Source organism: Drosophila nasuta, chromosome 3, assembly GCF_023558535.2.
Source record: "Drosophila nasuta strain 15112-1781.00 chromosome 3, ASM2355853v1, whole genome shotgun sequence".
NCBI classification, from domain to species: domain Eukaryota; kingdom Metazoa; phylum Arthropoda; class Insecta; order Diptera; family Drosophilidae; genus Drosophila; species Drosophila nasuta.
In genome coordinates this window covers 20,958,764-20,978,815 of record NC_083457.1, presented here as the reverse complement: position 1 = coordinate 20,978,815, position 20,052 = coordinate 20,958,764, and the positions used below count along the sequence as shown (strand labels likewise).

At 37.3% G+C, this 20,052-nt stretch overlaps 2 protein-coding genes across 3 annotated transcripts in view; one reads left to right on the top strand and one right to left on the bottom strand.

Annotated features, from left to right (window-relative positions):
• LOC132790280 (exostosin-1) overlaps nt 1-20,052 on the bottom strand; it is a 95,095-nt gene that overhangs the window by 53,704 nt on the left and 21,339 nt on the right. The window lies entirely within an intron of this gene.
• Nucleotides 5,503-7,965, top strand: LOC132792766 (uncharacterized). 2 transcript variants are annotated; one of them, XM_060802234.1, is made up of 3 exons: nt 5,503-5,660; nt 5,728-5,816; nt 6,393-7,965. In XM_060802234.1, exons 1-3 carry the CDS (start codon nt 5,643-5,645, stop codon nt 7,804-7,806), a joined length of 1,521 nt encoding a protein of 506 aa, XP_060658217.1. In that variant the 5' UTR covers nt 5,503-5,642; the 3' UTR covers nt 7,807-7,965. The 2 variants fall into 2 exon arrangements, with proteins under 2 accessions (XP_060658217.1, XP_060658218.1); XM_060802235.1 differs by lacking the exons at nt 5,503-5,660; nt 5,728-5,816 and adding an exon at nt 6,182-6,338.

Genomic DNA, 20,052 nt, shown 5'->3' with positions numbered 1-20,052 from the left:
AAGTTTGCCATAATAGTGAAAAGTCGTTAAAACTAGGGTGAAACCAAAAACATTTTTTTTAATATTAAAAACAAATTTAAAATAAAAATTGGAATGCACCTTTATTAACATACCATCAGTTAACTTGTTAAAAAAAAATTGGGCGAATCCGCAATCATATAATGAAACCACAGACCCTGAAAGTTGAAAATTCGTAACCCTTAAAAGTGCGGCTTTTTTTGTGGCGCTAACTGTAGAAATGCTTAATTTATTTAATACTCTGCGCTATACTTAAACTAAGTCCACATTATGTGCTACTCAACACCTAAAATAAGTTATTAATACTTAACACACAACATTTAAAATAAGTAATCATTTATGAGAGATGGAAGAAATTTGGGAATATGTAATACAGTTTGTGAGCGACAATATAAGAAATATTGTGAAATAGAATCACAAACAATTAAAACTTCTAAAAATTGAGAACAATAAAAATAAACAAATGGGAAAAGAAGAGTAATACCCCTATACAAATCAAAATACAAATAGCAAAAGGAATTTTACAAGTGAATGAGCTTTAAATAACAAATAATTTGAAGTTGAAAATAAAATGCATTGATTATTAAATTTGAATCGAATTTGTACACAAGCACAGCTAGAAATTACGATGAACATTTTTAAAGTAATTCGGGTCGATCTTCATGTTTTGCTATACATGAAGACTTAATATGTAGTGGTATATCGATATACTAAATTAAGCTTTTGGTATTTTACAATATATTGGTGTGGTATATTTTAAACGGCAATACCGAACTGTTTTCATTTTTTTAAATTTATCCGGTTAATCACTGTCAAATAGTGGTATATTGATATACTAAATATCATATTCATGACACTCATGGGATAAAAAACAAAATGTAACTTCTTTCAATACAACTCTCGCTGAGTTGCCGAAACACACACACAGACAATGAATATAGTACACTTACACTAAGAGTGTGTGTGTATGAGTGAGTGGTCAGCTTTATCTTGGGATTTGACCAGCTTACAAGCGAATGTGCCGAATGGAGAAGATGAGTCTCTCTCTCACTCACTCTCTCTGTCTTTTCCTCGCTCTCGCGCTCGCTCTTGACGTCTTGGGATGCTTAGGACAAAGGTTTATGGGGCCGCCGAGCGTAGTGGCTGTTAATGCCGCATATTGTCGAATAGGCGGCCATTAGCCTCAAGTTATGCAGTAACTGCAACAGTGGCGGCAAATGTGGCAACGATGCAGCAACAGCAACAGCAACAATTCTCTGGCCAGCAGTCAGCTTATCTATGCAACTTCAAAGCTTTTGTGATGGCGCTCAAGCCATGACAACCGAGAGCATAAAGCTGAAACGTGGCGTATGCGCAATATCTTTGCCTTTATATCTGACTGGTGTATGTGTGTGTGTGTGTGTGTTGGGAAGAGAAGAAGCATAAAGCAGAAATTGTGTCGTCAACGGTCGCACAATGCAACAGCAACAGCAACAAAAATTGCCCCAAGCATTAAATCAGTAAAGACAACAACAATAACACCAACACCAACACCAGCATCAGTTGCATGAACATGGAAGTTACACAGAGATTCACAGCGATACAGGTGCAGTATTCTTTTTGCTTTACAAAATATACATAAGTAAATATATATTTTAAGTGCTGCACAACAATAGCACAGCATAAACAACAACAACAGCAAACCAACAAAATTGTCTATAAAATGTGACGACAAAAAAATGAAAACAAAAAATAAAGTAAACGCAAACAGAGTGCATTTTTATGGGTTTTTATATTGCGGTCGAAGGAGAAATACCCTGTCATATTATTTCATTGAAACATAAACTTTCAGATCAAAAATGTTATTTATTTTTGTAGATAGAATTTAGATAGAGAGACTGCATTAATTAACGGCTAGAAGTATTTTTAGAGAGCGATTCATACAAGCATTTCTAAGTGATACTTTTCGTAACAAAAAAAGCACACAAAACTGTTGATTAGTGGTCAACTCAACTTAACTTAACTCAACAACACATTTTTTCGGCATTTTTTAGTAGTTCAATGGGTCAGTGTGACCAAATTCTGAGAGAGAAAAAAGCTTTGAGATTTATGGTTTGCGAATATTGTGAATGGTCGTCTGAAGTGGGATTAACTCTTTGCAGTCGATAACAGTTTGCACTTGGTTAAAGCTAATACCTATTATCGAGAGACTAATAAAAGTTAACCCTTGGTGGTTTGACATTTTTAATAGATGCAAGAAATTGCCACAATAAAAATAGATTTCCACTAAAACTCGTGCATTGCCATAAAGATTTTAGTGACCGCCAATTGCAGTCTCATGTCAATCCTATCAACAGCACATTTGATGGCACCTGTTAAACATGCTCAATGACCCTCGTGCTATAGCATGAAATATCTGGCCAGTGCACTGAGAGTTAAGTCGCAATTTAAAGTTAGAAATTGCAACGCCAGTCACAAAATCACAAAACCGCATCGATCCGTATCAATCTGGGGGACATGACTGAAGAGTTTGTCTGCCCTGCCAATGTTGTCAGAGTTATTGTACAAGTATCTAATGCTCAGCTTGCTGCTGCTATTGTGTTGTGTGTGCTTGCAAAATCTAAGCCAGAAATGCGAGATGGTATCAACGTTTTAGCTACAATTTGTAATGTTCTCCTCTGGTCCACAGGATTTGTTCTCGCTGCTGCTGTTGCTATTGCTGTTGCTGCTGGGTCGACGTCTACTTGGCTGCTTGGCTTACAGGCAAATTTGAGCTCATACAATTTGCAGTTAGCTGGCAGCTGCTGGTTGCTGCTTGCTGCTTGCTGGTTGTTGGTTGCCTGCCTTTACGCTTGACTAACTGCCTGACTTGAATGCCTCAGCCTCTGTCTGGCTCATTGATAGGCCCCCATGGGGAGGACGGCAAAAGCAACTTGTAACTTGGCGCCCTCTGACTGTGTGCGGTAGCTCATTGTTGTTGCGGCTTGTTTGGTTTTATTGTGTTTATATTTGGCTTAAGGCATCAATTTGCTTTTACTTATATACATATCGAGCGCGACGGTTCGCAGTTGCGAGTTGAATGCCAATGTTGTAGCAACAGCAGCAACAACTGCGTATCGTTATCAGCAAGCCATGCTTGCCATCCAGCAATAATACAAATATGCATTTAGTATATAGTACTTACACACACACACACACACACACACACACTTATGCACATATGGCACACACACACATGAGCGTAAATCCAATGGCAATGCATCGATTACATAATCCATTTACACAAATGGCATTTTAAATACATTTTATTGACAACACAACGGCGAAATCGAGTGCAGTCACACTGCGTATACGCAATATTCGCATATGTATTCGAATGTATGTTGTATGCAACTTACTACTATTAGAAGCCCTTGGCATTTGGCGCACACAAATACACAAATACAAATGCAAATACACAAATACAAACACGAACACAAACTGTTCATTTGATTGAGTGGATGAGCGTGCAAATTGGTTTTCATTGTGCTCCACTTCAAAGCCGTTTAATTAGTGCGACAAGCAAATTCTATTCAGCCAAAGAAGGCTATATAAAGTGGCTTATTCTCTAAGCCCAAATGCAATGCATTTGACATCTATTAAATCAGAGCTTAAATAATAATTCCAAATATGTACCCATCCATTTAAACTCGCGATTGAGTGACAATCTCATTGAAGTTATTTAATTGAGATATGAAAAGTAGCGAATCAATCTGCAATTTTCGTATATCTATTATTGTTATTATTACATTATTTAAATCTTGAATGTACTTTATTTCTTTTCTCTTTTTTGTCTGGTTTTACATTCCTCAAATTATGTTCAACCTAAGTTCATTCATTTTCGGATTAATCTTAGCTTTTAAAATAACTTTTTAACATTTTACAATTTACATTTTTGGAGAGTTGGCAACATTGTTATTGATATCCTATCAAAATCACAATTAAAAGTATTTATATGTGTATCGAATACGCTTTCTTTTGTAAGGTAAAAAAGCATTTTTTGCTTTTATGATGTACGAAAGCATTCAGCAACGCATATTAATGGAATTTTGTACGAGAAATGAAATTTCTGCAACACAACCAGAAAATCAATCTGAAAAGAGTACAGGAATAACAACGGCAACAGAATTTCCACTCCAGTATAAGTTATTAAAGAGAATAACGGTTCACTATATTAAAATAAAGAAATTTTACTAAAATTTAAATAAGACGAAAAGAAAAACCTATAGAATTCGTGAGTTTTTTTTTAACTTTCTAAAAATGCTTAAAGGATCTTCGCTGAAGTAAAGAAGACAATTTTATTATATAGATTTTACTAATCGAAAAGAATAACAATAAAACATAAACCTCCAATTCAATTTCAAATTGCATTTAATTCAGTTACGTAAATGTCTTTATTTTGCATTGAAATATTTGCAAAAGAACAATATTTGTTATGCAGCAGATGTGCATGTTATATAACAATAATGAACAACATAAGTGGGAATGACAAATGTTCTTTAAGCGTTCGCCAAAGTGGCGCCACCTATTATATATTTGCAGTACAAACAATTATCAAGTGGTTTTGCCAAAGGCAAATAAAGCAGAGCATCAACATAATGATCATCGTCATCATCATCATTATCATTATTATTGATAGCCATCAGGCAAGTGCACGCCACAAAGTCGTTTACACAAAGCCAACGGGCAACGGCAGAAACAGAAGCAGAGAGAGAGAGAGAGAAACAGTAGCAGATGCAGCTGCGAGTTGGAATCGCCAGATGGCGCTGCCCAGGCTATACAAATTAATGATACAATTGCCGATGAGCCGTTAATTAATAAAATGCAACCAAGAAATGAAGCAAAAATGCAACAACAACAACAACAGCAACAGCAGCAAATGCATCGCATTAATAAATATTAACTCATAATTGAGCACGAATTGTTATTGAATATGCTGCAGGCTTTTGTTTGTTGTTTTATGTGTTGTATGCTATGCTCAACGATGGTTTAACAAAATTTAACAAATTTTTAAGCAACATTTAAAGCAAAATCTGCAACACGTCAGGTGCAGCCAGCACGAAAATAAAATGCACACGGAAACTGCCAACTTCAACTAGAGGAAGGAAAAGGTAATAATGAAAAAATGGAAGCGAAAGAAAAGCTAAACAAGAAATATCAAAAACGAAAAGCAACAAAACAAAAAAAATCAAATAAAAATAAAAGAAAAATAGCAACCACCGCAGCCAGAAACTAATGGAACTAATTGTTCGACGAAAGGCGGCCACATGAAAATGCATGAAAGAGAAGGAGGAGCTGGGGGAACGGGGCGAAAAACCCATTGTTTTAGCCAGAAAGTGAAATGCCAATGCCAAAGTTGCGACTGCGCTCAATAATTGGAGCAAGCTCAAGCTTCAACCTGCTGCTGCACAGCGAGCAAGCTGCCCAAATGGTGTGAAATGTATAAAATCAAGTGCTTGGCGCGCAGGCGCCGGCAGTCGAAAGTGGGCAACGGAAAGCCACTGACGGAATAGATCGAGTCGCGTTATTTTGTGGGAATAACATAGCATATTAGAAAGCACAAACAACACTCACAACAACAACAACATCAACAACAACATCTGAACATGAGGAAGCTTTATTGTGTAAGTGTTAAGCCAGAAGTGAATTCATAAATCAAATGCAAATCACATATAATCATCATCGATGCAGATTCCTGTTTGTAACTGGATTCGGCCACTGTTGCTAGTGGCCACTGTGCTACTGCTGGTGAATGGCGAACAGAAGGCGGAGGAACACAGGTAGACAAATTAACACTAGGTGTACCAGTAAGAAATGAGTGTTTTTTGTTGTGTAAAGCAAACACTAAGGACCGTTGTCTTTCCTCTAGTTAACACTATTCGAACTATTCTTCTCATCTCCGATAAATAAGACTTATCGGTTTGCTTCAAGTAACAAATTTAGCTGCTTAAAAATAAAGAAGAAGAGAAAGCTGTCAGCGGTTGTCAAATAAGGAAGAAGAAGCAAAACAGCTGATGCACAGGATTGCTTTGCACGAAAATCCAACTCGTTTTTATTTGACCGAAAAATTAATTGTATAGTAAACTTACTATCGATTTAACTGGACATGACGTAATCAGCCATAAATTTGAATGGGAGAGTAAAGAAATTGGATTCAAAGTATTGACTTTTATTTTGTTAAATTTCTAATCATTTTTGGATATCATATCAACATCAGAAGTTTTAAGTTTGTGCATTGACTTGATGTATAGGCCCTATCACACAAAATTTTCCCTTTATATCTTAACGCTCATTTTACATTGGTAAACCTGGTAAATATAGTCCAATACCCTTCTCACACATCACATCCCATTTAGAATTCAACGTCGCTTCATGTGGCAGCAGATGGACAATTCGGTAATGGGCGGCCTCATGGGTCGCATCTTCAAGGGACCCACGCGTGCCATGAAATCCATGTTTGGCGATCTGCTGCCCAGCACAGCGGGCTATGCCCAGAACATGATGGACTTTCTGCCCACGGAGACGACGCGTGTGAAGTACATAATACGCGATCCGCACACCAACAAGCCCATGAAGATAATCAAGATGCGTGGCTCGCACAAAAAGCTGGTTAAGATGTTGAGGCCGCTGCCGAAGCCATCGGTCACTGAGCCCACCATGCTGAACTATGAGAATCGCATGCGGCAGCTGGAGAAGGAGCAGGAGCTGATTGTGGAGGGCAAACTTCCGATGACCAGTGATGAGGCGCTTTTGGATAAATACTTTAAGCCGCAAAAGTCAAAGCCCAACAGCAATGAGATTGTCTCGGGCAAAATTATGGAATACCAAAGCTGGAAGCCCGTTTACAAGTCCGGCGAACATCCCAGCTCCTTTGTGACATTGCGTCCGCAGCCACTGACGAGATTGCACACAAGCATTGCCGCCAGCCATGAGAATTATGGCAATCATGAGTTGCTGCCGAAGCCCGAGAAACTGGTTTCGCATCGCCCCCATGCCGAGGAGCATGATGAGGAGGAGGATGATGATTTCGAGCAGGTCGAGGATGAGAATGAGTTGCCCAAGCACAAAGGACATCAGTATGAGGTAACCGAGCATACGGGTGAGGCGAGTGGCGAACTCCATGCCTTGGCGCCCATGGAGAGCGGCTTTGTGCCCTCGCATTTGTATGAGAGTCCTGCCAGCAATCCCAGTAATCCGGCGCCACGTCCGCGCAGTCGATATGTCCACAATCCTGGCTCAACCAGCCACACACCCACAGCAAACACGGTGATAACAAGCACAACCACCGAGGCGCCCAACTATCCGCCAGGCTTCCTCAAAAAGTTTCGGGAACGTGAGCAGACGAAAGCCAATAACGGCAAATCCCGATCAAAGCATCAGCATCACAATCCCAATCACAATCACCATCAAAGGGAGCAGCAGATCGTCTACAAAGAGTCCGCCTCGGACATCAGTCCGGGCTACAATGTCAGCTTTGCCATGAGCAGCCTGCGGGCACGCCTCCAGGAGCAGCAGCGTCAGAGCAAACAGGAGGAGCAGAATGCCGAAATGGAGGCGGCACTCGTCGATGCCATGAACGGGGATAAATGGCCGACGGAGGTGGAGGCCAGCGGCAGTTATCTGACCAGCCCGATTGGACCCAGCGCTGTGGCCTTTGAGCAGCCAATAAGGACGCCGCCACGCACCGAGTACAAGAGACAGCGAAAGGATGTGCGACAACGGGGCTCCATCAAGTTTGGCGACAACCCCACTCATGAGGATGTGATGTAGCCGCTGAGTCTTAGCAGTAACCAAAGCATAGCCAAAGCTTCAGTTAAGCCTTTTAATTGCCTAGTTGTTAACATAGTTTTAAATGTTGTAAAACTAAAAGTAAAAGTAAAAGCAAGAGTTAAATATTTTTCCACACACAAAGTACGCGTGTAATGAGTTTAATTTAATGCATTTCCCAAAACATTTTCATTTTCGTTTTCATTATCGTTTTCAGTTGCATTTGAGCGGGGAAAAGTCATTGCACTTGTAGCACGCGAGCCAAAGTCAAAGCAAACTTCATCATTGTCTTCGTTATGGCGAATGCATTTTAATTAATGTTAAACGCGTTTCTCAAGTCGTTGCCATTTATCGCATTCGCTCATTGCATTTGACAACCAATTTAAAACTTTGCTGCAACAGCCTTCAAGTTGACCCCAAAAAAAAAAACACAAAAAAAAAGAACTAAGAGACCAAGTAATTTACACACACAGCAGCAGCAAACGTTGAAGGAATGGCGGGGATAGAAAAGTGGGTTAAACCTGCTATAAATTCCAGTGACAAAACAGAACAAAAGACAGCCATAAGACATTGTAAGCTGCAAACATTCTCCACAATGACCCACAAGCGTTCTTCCACCCCTCGCACACACACACATACACATAAAATGCCAAAATGAAAGAAAAACGCACGAAATGCCGCTTTTAATCAACTAAACCAACTAAACCCAGCGACAACATACGAATTAAAACAGCAGCTCGCCAACAAAATGCTAAGCAAAAAAAAAGAGACTGAAAAGAACTAGGCTAAAAGTAAGGCCAACTGATCAGAATGACAATTTTAGATATTCTACAAGGCCAGCTAAAGGATAAACTACAGCTATAAGTTTTATACAAACTGTGTAGTCACTAAAGTGTAGGTTTTTAATGAGTATTTCGCATATAGATAGACAAAATATAAATGATATTATTCTCGGTTTTTTATTAAAATTTTATAAAGTAACAAATGGATAATGAAAATTGAGAGTTTGAGAAATTTTCAATTTAGATAACATTTCTTTAAACAAGAATTCTTTATTCGAAAGATATTGAAACACTATTTCTTCAATCATCTTATTGAGATTATAAAATCTTGTTTTTAAATCGAACAGCCTTCAAATTCAATAATTTTGTTCATGTTACTTAAAATAAGATTTATAGATTTCGATAGAGGGATTGTTGTAATTCCCTTCGTCTAAACTTACTATAGAGCTTCGATTCTGGTGCAGTCCTTATTAGATGAGTTAAGTAATTTTATGCATTTATAATTTTGATTTCTTTTTATTTTCAGCAATCGATATTTAAGAGCAGTTTATCTAAAGCTGACACTTATCGTACTGCGTTAAATTTTAACATTATTGCAATCTTCAAACAAGAATATATTCAAAGAATTTCGAATTATTGTACAATTTTGATCATTTAATTGAGTTATATTGTAATTACTTATACTAATACCATTTCTCGCACACTATATTTGCATTTCCTCAAGCAAGTCACCTTAGTGCAATAACGATTCCTATTACCCTCACAGCCATAGTAATGCATTCGTTGGCAGCTGCGACTACTTGAATTGTACCACCACATCACTGGATTGGCATTGCTCCTGCAGTGGACCAAGAAGGAGCTTCCATGGCTGGGTTTGCCCAGGCAACTTTCTACATCGGGTTTTCCTAAGCAAGTCCTTGCATAGACATCGTAAAGCATCAGTAGAGCAATTACAAATTGTAGTTGCATGTTGTCGCAATCGGAAATTTCTGCTTAATTAGAGTTAATCGACAAGCCTTATATATGGCAAACTTCAACACCAATGCCAGGTTAAAACAGTTGTTTCACAAAGTGAGTGGAAGTCAAAATGTGTGGGCAATTCATTAAAGATTCGTAATAAACTAAAAATAGAAATTCAACATTCATTTTAGGCCAATCCAAAGTGAGAATTGTAAGAGAGCGAAAACATATTCAAGATATAGATATCCGCTACCCACTTTGAATAAAAGCAAATCATGACGGCATTATTCTTAAAAGATACCAAAAGAATATACCACAAAAATACTTAAATAAACGTTATTATGAATTAGGTATATTGATATAGTACTTTATATTTAAAAAATAGGGTAGAGTGGAAAAAATGTCAGATTTTCAGACTAGGAAAAAAAAACCACTAATAAATAGACATAATAATATTGAAAATAATAATAATAATAATAATAATAATAATAATAATAATAATAATAATAATAATAATAATAATAATAATAATAATAATAATAATAATAATAATAATAATAATAATAATAATAATAATAATAATAATAATAATAATAATAATAATAATAATAATAATAATAATAATAATAATAATATAATACGATTCGTGTATAACTCTTTTCCTTAATAATTAGATTCTTTTCAACATATTTTCTTCCATATTATCTTCTCCTGTGAATTTTGTGTAATATTCAAACACATAGAAGCGTGTTCAATTTGCCCCAAATTTTCACGTCGAGGTCTTTTCACACTCAACCAGAGTCAATGGAATCGACAATCGAGTGTAGCGAATAGTCTTGTAGCATACTTGGGGATATGCAAAGCTGTCACCAAAACGCGATTAAGATTGCAGCACCTAAGCAAGGCAGAGCACAATAACAAATCGGTCGACACGCCCAGCCCAAAAGTTTCAAGGACATTATTGGGCACGTGGCTTAATCCGAATCGAAAGAGAAGGTGAAGAGATCCGAGGGGGCGAGGGAAGGCAAAAAAAGCAACCTCTAGCAAGCAACCTGTCCAAATGCCCGCTGGCAGGAAGCAGCAAGCTCACAATGTCCCCAGGTCCTTCTGTCCTCGACTTTCTCATTGTCGAGTGCGCCAAAATACAAATTAGAATTTAAATGAACAATGCAACCAGAGCGGAAGTGTGTGTGTATGTGCGGGTGTGTGTGAGTGGGTGACATTGCACGTACTTCGCGTTGGACAGCAACAGCAACAACAACAATCGACAACAACAACAACACCAACAAGCCAGTGGCAATAATGTCATGCAGTACTTTGCAGCTATTTTTTCCATCAAGATACTTTTTTTCTTTTTGCTCTTTGAGGTTATTTTGTTAACAAAGAATGTATAGAATAGAACAAGCAACTGTTAGATACCCTACAATAATGTAAACTAAATAATATGTAATTTATTTATTCATAAGTCTTGTGTTTATGTTTTATACACAAGCTATAAAGAAATCGTTTTAATTTCTCTGTTTGTCGCAAAAAAAATTATACCAAATGCAGCAGACCTCTTTCCGTGTTTCAAGGTTACAGGGTATGCTAAAAGTTTAGGGATATTTGCGCTGAGTAAGAGAGTCGCTAACTTAGCAAGAAAATGTCAAAGAGATAATGGAATTTCGCATATAAAATGGGTTAAGAGTGCGTTTGCAGTTTAAAAAGAAAACATAAAGAAATTAAGTTATCCATTTGAGAATGAAGATATTATTTTTAATTCATTTTACCATACAATAAACTGGCTAATTTTGTATTAAAATCGTTTATTATTGAAAAAACACGACCACAAATGATTTTTATAACACGAATGAAATGGCATTGAACTTTGTGCAGTAAATATTTCCATTTATTACACATTTGTTTATTTACTTAAATATTAATAGTTATATTTGCAATTTATTTATTCATGTATTCGCTTATTGCAATTCGAATCATGGTTTGAATATTTTAATGCTTTTTCTTTAATAACAATATGAAAGTGCATTGGGTACAATAACTTTATGGAAATGAATGTAACATCACAAAGGTAAAAAGTAAAACTTAAAAACCATTTTTTAGGATAACAATAGAATTTAATTTAATATCTTTGCTTATAAAAAATGATATTTATAAATAAAAACTTAATATTATACGTCAGTAAATTGGAAAATTTGATGACCAGCCGATGAATGCTCCATAACTTGTGCATGTGTATGTGTGAGGCAGGAAGAGATGGGCTTAAGAGGCATTCTATGGCGACTCAATTAAATATTTAAAGGTGGGTAATTGTTGCGTGGTAAATGCCGGACGCCTTTTGCTTACCGCTGTCAAAGTGAAATTTATGAAAGCGAAATTCGTTTAATTAAAAACGTCAGACAGTCAAATGACAGTTGAAAAATGGCGGCGGTTATGGCAGCATAGGAGGAGGCGTAGTCGAAGTTGTTGGGCGTGGCACGTCAACCCACGTTGCGCCAAAAAATGATATTAATTATGGCATGTGGCGCACAAGAGAAAAACGAGAGTATAAAACCAAACCAAATTGTAAAGACGACGACGACGACATCGTCGACGTCGGAAAGGCCAATTTCGTGAATTTATTTATCCTTATTCAGTCTGTCTCTCTCGCTCTGTCTAATGCCATCTCTTTCTGGCTGCTGTAAATGCCGTGCATTGAACTCGCAATCAGCGAGCAGCTAGAATGGGGGAAGAAGATGCCCATTTAGCATAGAAAACACATTTTGTTTGCTTAATAAAAGACAAACTCGCATTCACATACACAAACAAATAGAAGCACATACACACACACACATACGACTATACATACATACAGACGCACAACGGGGACAATCATGAGGCTGAGAATGGAGCTGAGGGAATGCAGCCCGGCAGCGTTTAGCGTCATTTTAGAAGTGCGAAATGTTTGCTGCATGCTAAAAAATTAAATATTCAAATACAGCAGCCAGCTGCGAGAAAGAGAAAGCAAATGCGCAGCAGAGACGGAGATAGAAAGAGAGAGCTGGGAGACAGGCAAAGCACTCGAACTCGCACAAAACTTATGAAATGCATATGCAATGCGGTGCAGGCGACAAAAATCAAATAAAACACTTCAATTCAGAGTTGCTGTTCGTGTTAATAGTAAACCATAAATAAACATTTACTCCAGCAGTTGATGAAACACAAAACACGAAATTATCTTAAGTTATTTGCAAATGATTTATTCATCTATTTCATTTTGGTTTATACAATATTTGAAGTCGGTTGTTGTAGTATTTGTTCATTGCAGTGTGACTGCGCCGGCCGGTTATCGATACATAAATACCAGACTCGCAGTTACAATGTAACCGCAGTGTTGACATAGCTTTTTTTTTAGTATTTTGTGCGTGGGTCATCTATAGACTTCACACATACATACATATCTTCATGCATGCATTTTCTGAAAGCGTATTTTCTGAGGGATTAAAAAAGTGCAACAAGTCAAAAGACATTTAAGTGGTCATTAAAATGACCACAATTTGTGTTGTTCATTAAATGAATAATTTGGCAACCAAATAATGTATAATAATGGTTAATTACGAAATTGAATTATATTTTTAAATTTGCCATTATGATTGCAAATATTTAACGCTTGCTCATTTGAAAACGTTTGCACAACTTTGTCGGCTGGCAATTACATACGAACACAAGTTATGGCGATGTGCATGAATATGTTTATGGCCTGCTGCTGAATCTAGAGCAGTTAAAAGCCCAACGGTCCCCCTTGCCCAAGAGAGGAAGAGAGAGAGTCGAACTAAACTGGAGCCAGAGCTGGAGCCAGTGGCAGATGCTAAAACTGAATCAGAGGATGTGTTTAGAGTGGGTGTTGCCACACACAAGCACTTCGAGTTGTTGGCCGTTCATCTGCTGCTGCTGCTGCTCCGTCTGGATGTGGCGGCTGTTGAAGTGTAATCAGCGGCACGGCGGCAATTACTGCAGCATATGCATGAAGTACTCACAGTTTGTAGTTTGCACTCGGGCTGCGTCAAGTCTGCGCTCTCTATCTCTCTCTCTCTCTCTTCCCTGTCTATCTCTTCATCCTCTTTCTCGTTCTCTGTGTGCGAACATAAAAGTTGGTAAAACGCAGCACAATTTGCAGCACTGAGCGGATTTTCAAAATGCTAAATGCAGCAGCAGCAGAAGAAGTAGCAGCTGCAACAACAGAACAGAACAGAAACAGAAACAACAACGGCAGCAACAGCTGCAGTGCATCATCAGTGGATTGCTGCGCTGTGCCACTGTGGCACAGCCTCAGTGGTTGCACATTGCGGCTGCTGTTGACTTTGATGCTCTTGTAAACGGTGGGCGGGCGGAGGTGAGTGGGGAGGGGATGATGGCAACATCATTTTAATGAATATTGCGTTTACCGCTCTCAAATTGAATTTGTTGGCCCGAGCAGCGCTTAAAAGTAGGCAACGAAATTATACCACAAATGGGACAGCACAAGAGACCAGAGACAGGACATGTGCGAAATGTTTTAAATCAGTTGACAGCCGCTCCCAAAATGCATTAAATATGTAATTAATTAATTATAATTATTATACTACTTATATAGTATAAAGCTTGCAATATCCATTTACTTTAAAACATATCTTTGGCGATGAATGAAACCGACGTTAAAATATACAAAGCATCTACAAGAGTTTATATATCCATAGCTACTGTATGCGCTTTATAAAACTATGACCAGAAAATTTTCCAGTAATCAATAATAATTAAAAACAATTTGAAATGGAAATATTTACAGAAATTATGTATGATATGTATTTACATATTTTAAATAAATACTTTTCTAGTTTTAAATGATTAAAAATGTATTATATGTAGTCAACTATATTTCCCGTCGGGCTATTAAAAGTAAACAAAAATCTATATATTCGTTAGTTTTTTAACAAGTAAAAATTTGAAGCTAGACAGATATTGGTGCTTTTTATACCCGCTTTGTGCCGGCAGGAAATGTATGTAACAGGTAGAAGGAGGCACCTGCGTCCCTATAAAGTATATATTTTCTTGATCAGCGTCAACAGCCGAAACGATCTAGCCATGTCCGTCTGTGTGTCTGTCCGTCCGTCCGTATGAAACACTGACACTCAGAGACTACAAGAGATAGAGCTCTAATTTTTTTTTTCGATAGCATTTGTTATGTTTGCACGCAGATCAAGTTTGTTTTAAATTTATTCCACGCCCACTTCCGCCGTAAAGCTAGAGTTGCGAATTTTGGTATATACAATAATTACTACAGTAGTTATGATTCCTGAAAATTGGTTGCGATCAGATAAAAATTGTCGAAGTTATTAAGGAAATACTTTTGTATGGGCAAAAAGGCCTACTTCCTAGGGGTCTCAGTTGCTTTGGCTGGTATAGTGTGCCGTCTATGGTATATTTTGAATGCGGTACTATATCGATATACCAAATATATCCTTTGGTATATTTTTAGTATTTTTGCAGTATATTCGTTATATTTTGAGAAAAATATTTTTCTTTTATTCAAAATGGGTAGCGGATATCTCACAGTCGAGTGTACTCTAGCTTTCTCACTTGTTTAATTTCTGAGTTTGGTTTGTTGTAATCGAATAAAAATTGTCGAAGTTATTTAATAAATTTTATACGGATCTTAGTTACTTGCGCTGACAATCTAGAATATTTTGTACTCTATCAAATTCGGAATAAGTTGGCTAATAAGATATATGAGTTGAACACTTGATACTTTATAAGTGTCTCTGGCTTACTTACTCTCATCGAGAAACTATTTTATGTTTATCTATTGCAGCACATTTCGTTAGCAGGTATGTTTCTGATTGGATTTCCATTATGTATCTAAGTGAATGCTATTCCGATTTTGGTGTTATATACAAACGTCATTGCACGTACTTACGTATGTATGTCCAGTGAGAATAGTGGAAAAACCTGCAAAATCGTGAGCAACTTCCTCCTTGGGAGAGGACAAACTCGAATAGAAATGGATTCTTTTTGCTTGCTTTGCGCAGAAAAGCTATTCAATTTTTATTTTATTGAATAACTTCATGCATGCCAAATGTTTGGGTCATTCCGCAAGGAAGCAAGGAGCTGCACAGAAAACGCACTCGAACACTTTGAGTGCGGCGAAGGACGATTCGTCGCAGCCATCCTGCAGAAATTGCTCTGTCAATAGCAGAAGCAGCAACTCCAAACGATTTTTATGGATACGACGGGCAGCAAATCGCATATTATCGCATCATGTTGCACTGCTCCCGGGTCCCAGGCAACGGTCTGGCGCTGATCATTAATCTTTACAAGCTGCCAATGTGTGCGCCTTTTTCGGACTTCAATTGCCGCTGCACGAACATTGCCTGCTGCCTCACCATGTGCCACAAGACAGAGTGAGAATGGGAAACAGGGGGAGAATGTGTATGTGTGTGTGTGTGTGTGTGTGTGGGTGCATTAAATAGCGGATAGAGTCCATTAGAAAAGCATTGAAGCACATTCTGTCGATTGCAGCCAGTCCATATCCTGACTCGCCGGATGTGCAGCTGCCAAAATGTTGTTCAAGTTGCCCCCGCTTAAAGCACTGCCTCAAAACTGAGTTTTCTTTTTTTTTTTTTTTTGTTTTTAAGTAGAGGCTCAACATTTTTATTTACGCCCCACCGCATGTGAATCTGCTTTGGGTATTAGGCGAAACAAACAAAAAAAAAAGATTGAATATAATGCAATGAAAGGAATTGCTAATGTTGTTGTTGATGCTGCCCTGCTTCAGTGCTTCAATGCGGTTTTCTTTATGCCAGATTTTTGGCCCTTTTGCGTTGGTATTTTGTTTAATTATCCACATGAAAAGTCCTTAACAAAAAGTAGAAATTCCAAGCAAAAGACTTGACCCAGCACACAACACACAACCAACAGCAACACCAACAGCAACAACGCAAATGGAATCAAATTAACAGTAAAATAAAAGCAAAAATGCGTTAGAAATGTTTTTGGTCTGAAGTCTGCAAAGTGCGAAGTGCAAAAATGAAGCCAACTCAGAACAGATAGCAAACAGCGAACAGAACAGAAAAGAACAGAACCAAACCGAACAGTACAGAACAAAAATGAAAAATTCATATAAAATAGAATAAAGAGAATGAATAGGAAAGGAAAGGAGAACGAACTCTGGTATTTCGAGTGTCATAGCAAAACTTGGAGTAGATTTTTTCGGTTACAAACTCAAAGCACAAAAAAGAGAGTGTGAGATAAGCTTTAAACGGCTTTGTATTTAACACATCTCTAAGAGCTTTAAGTCATTTCAACGAGTATAGCATATTTTTGGTGTATTACTCATACACTTGCACACAATGTATAATAAAATGTGAAAGCAGTAGCACAGGACGTAAACTTAATCTGTTTACCAAGTACTAACAAAGTAGCTGCAAAATAGTAAAGCTACTGTATAAAAATTATATTTTGTTTATGCGATGAAAAATCTTATAAAGAGTGCAGACCGTTGAAGTAGAATATATAACTAATAAATTACTAATTTACATTTTTATTCGAGAGAAAAGTATAAAATGTAAACAAAACAATTAAAAGTTACCAGTTTCCAATTTTCAATAAAAGCGGAATTCTTCCTCAATACCAAATTATTACACCTAAGAGAATGCCACAGTATTTTGTATACTATTACACTGAAAATATACCAGCATGTCAACCAAGTCATTTAAGACTGCTGCAGCAATCGTTTTTTTTTAACATTAAAAATTATTCATTAAAAAAATTTTAAAATCTGATCAAGACTATACGTATGTATATATTTTATGCATTTCCTATAGGCACAACTTTAAAATACCCTTTCACCCTACGGTACATGGGTATACAAATTTGTACTTTAACTAAATTCATTTAAACTCTGCATTTGGCTTAATTTGTGGTAACAACAAACGCCAATATTGTGGATGTAATAACTTTTGAAAACTCTTCGCTTTTTTAACCTCTTTTGATTGGCAAATAGAACCCGCAGACCAAATAGCTGAAACAACAAAATAAATAAATAAAAGTTAAACCCACAGCATTTGTTTCAGTCTTTTTTTTTTTGGTTTGTACGTTTCGGTTCTTTCATCTATTGACAGAGATATTTGCATTTACGTTTTCTACTTTTTCGGTATTTTTGCATTCTACTTTGGTTCTTACAGTTCATTTAGGAAACGAGTAATCTGACAGGCAAAGAAGAAGAAGAAACAGAAGAAGTGAGGTGGAGAGAGGAAAAGTCGAAATTTAATTAAATCGACTTTCGTATGTCTGCTCTGTAATTATTTGCATACTTATATATTTATGTACTTATGTATGTATTTAGAATGCGCCTCAGTTGGTTTTTAATTTGATTACAGAATCCTTTGGCATATGGTTTTTGTTGTTGCCTCCAGGACACACTCACACTCACACACACACACAAACACACACTCAGACAAAAAGAGAGAAAAAACAAATGTTTATGAGAGCATGGAAAGGCACCAAAAGGAAATTCAATTAAAAAGCGCTTCTCAAATATTCATTATGTCTGATCTAATGTTGTTCTTGTCGTTCTGTTCCGTTCCTCCTTCTCCTTCTCGTTCTCCTTCTCCACGCTTGTTTAACTTGGAGTGGGTGCTGTTAATTAGCGCAGAGAAATCTGCTGCGGTTTTTTGTCTCATGAGCACATTTTGTGTGGGACTTTTATGAGTTTTGTATGCATAATAATAATCATATCAAGGAGCCCAAAAACAGGAATAAAACTTGCCAAATGACATAGCAGTTGTCCCAACAGTTGCCACAAGGACGCTGCTAAAGATGTAGATAGATAGATAGATAGAGACAGAAAAAGAGAGAGAGAGAGTAAAAGAGACAGCATGCGGATAAGCGAATGGCATTGTGAAAGTTGTGCCATGTTTTATGGGTAAAGTTGTTGCTCAAAAACCACTTGAAACAGCTCACAAATTTTGGTTGCTGCTGTCGCTGTTTGCTGGCATGATGAAGTGTCATGAAATTTAATCAATTTATTAGAAACGTGCGACAACAGCAGGCGTTTTAGCTCATAAATAACGCTCTGGCTAAACTAAAAATGTGACAATGCCAAAGTGCCAAAGTAAATAACAAACAATGAAAATGCAATAACACCAAAAACAACAAACGCACCCCCAAGCACACACACACATACATGGTTACATGGTTACACACACACACACACATATATGAACATGAAGAAGAGATCCGCAAATAAAGTTTCATTGTTTGGCAACAGCTACGCGATTCCTTCACAGCCGCATCCTGTGACTCCTGCGATGCCAGCAACTCCATTTCGTTATCCACTTTACTTCACATTATGTGTGAAAGCAGAGACCAGAGAACTAAACTGACATGTATGCTCATGTCAGTATACTCTATATAAGGATGGATTAAGCGCAAAATAGATCGATTTCACATAGAAGATAAATCGGCGATAAATACGTCGAATTAAGCCCGAAGTAGTGCGAATTTTGTTTGAATGATTTCGAATTTTCTTAACCCAAGATTCCATTTTGTATCCTAAATCTAGAAATTCAGTTTTAATTTGTCAATGTTAATCCTAAAAGAGTACTAATTGAAAAACTTATATCCGGATTTCATAAAAGCACACAATTATGTATTCTATCAAGTAATTTGTTTCTGCTAACTCTTAGTTCTAATTTTAAATCATTTTTCAAATTATATTTTACTGAAATTTTTAGCTAAATTTATAAGATAAGATAAGATAATTTCGAAATTAGATCGCTATCATCACAGAAAAGAAATGTTTAGTGAAATTTTTCAATTTGCAAGTTTTTTTGTTTGTAGTTACTTTCAGTGAACATTGTGACATTAAATTATATATAATATATAAAGTTGTAAGTCTTATAACAATAGTATGTTTTACAATAAAGTCAAATCAAAATCTAAAATAAAGTGTTATTAAATGTGTCAGCAAATCTTCATTCCCAAATATCGTTGGCTAAGCAACTAATTTTGTCAATGTAATTGACACTTGGCATTTGGCATTTGGAGAATGCCAACAGCTTTGAAATAGTTGTGTTACCCAGCCAAAATGGAGAGGTATGAGAGGCATTTGTAACCCGTACGCAAAGAGTCGGGCAACAGAACATTCGAAATTCTTTACAAACTGCGCTGCTACGCACGTACAGACTAAACGCCTTTTCGTTTCTTTCGTTTCTCCCTCAACCCCTTCTCCTCTTGGCTGTCTGTGCCCCTCTCCTTCTGGCTGCCTTCTTTGGCTGCCACGCGCATTTATCAGAATCCCCCCTCGACGCCGTCACCGCCACCGCCACCGCAATGTCAAAGCCAACTCACACCTCGCCTTCACCCCCGCTCCTGACTCCCCGCCACCTGACCAGAGGCAACGTTTTGCACCATTATTGTTGGCTACTCACAGGCAAAAGCGTTTTTAAATTTATTGTTTTCTACGCGTGTACTCAAGTGTTGCTGCGTGTTTCTG

What these genes read in the sequence shown, in the direction of transcription:
- LOC132792766 (XM_060802234.1), top strand. An exon ending in CAGAAGGCGGAGGAACACAG is followed by an intron (nt 5,817 to 6,392) that starts GTAGACAAATTA and finishes CATCCCATTTAG; the next exon opens with AATTCAACGTCGCTTCATGT.